This window comes from Egretta garzetta, unplaced genomic scaffold (assembly GCF_000687185.1).
Source record: "Egretta garzetta isolate BGI_Z169 unplaced genomic scaffold, ASM68718v1 scaffold1124, whole genome shotgun sequence".
Lineage (NCBI taxonomy): Eukaryota > Metazoa > Chordata > Aves > Pelecaniformes > Ardeidae > Egretta > Egretta garzetta.
This window is the reverse complement of record NW_009259338.1, coordinates 8336-8922: the sequence shown is the minus strand read 5'-3', so window position 1 is coordinate 8922 and position 587 is coordinate 8336. Positions and strand designations below refer to the sequence as shown.

At 66.8% G+C, this 587-nt stretch overlaps 1 protein-coding gene across 1 annotated transcript in view; it reads right to left on the bottom strand.

Annotated features, from left to right (window-relative positions):
• Nucleotides 1-490: 490 nt before the first annotated feature.
• LOC104124478 (N-acetyllactosaminide beta-1,3-N-acetylglucosaminyltransferase 3) overlaps nt 491-587 on the bottom strand; it is a gene marked incomplete at its 5' end in the record, with an annotated part of 8324 nt that continues 8227 nt past the window's right edge. The window contains 1 exon segment of the mRNA XM_009636818.2: nt 491-572. Coding sequence (XP_009635113.2) covers nt 491-572 — 82 coding nt within the window.

Here is a 587-nt window from a genome sequence, read left to right as displayed (position 1 = left end):
CCCACATGGGGCTGCGGGCCCGGCCGGATCCAGCGCTCAGCACCCTCCCACCGGCAGGTACGCCCCTGAGTCCCTGGCAGACAACATCTTCTCCCAGGCATCCGACATTTGGAGCTTCGGGGTCCTCCTCTACGAGCTCTTCACTTACAGCAACAAGAGCAAGAGCCCCTCGGAGGTGAGACACACACACACACACACACCCCCGGGGTCCTGCTGGCCCCACCCCAGACCCGTTACCTTTGGGATGAGCCCCCCTGTCTGGCCACGGTGGTGCTGATGGCTGTCTCGGTGCCGGTAGGAGTTCCTGCGCATGATGGGCACCAAGAAGACGGCGCAGATCATCTGCCACTTGCTGGAGCTCCTGAAGGACAACCGGCGTCTCCCAGTGCCGGCCGGCTGCCCCATGGAGGTGAGAGCCCTGCCTGGGCTGGCAGGGGTCCTGGGGAGGGCCACCCTGCTCCCCTGACGGCCCCATCCCTCGTCCCCAGGTCTACACGCTGATGACGAGCTGCTGGGCTTTCGCCCCCAGCACCAGACCCGCCTTTGTGGAGCTGGCCCCCAGGCTCGAGGCGCTGCGGGACAGCCGG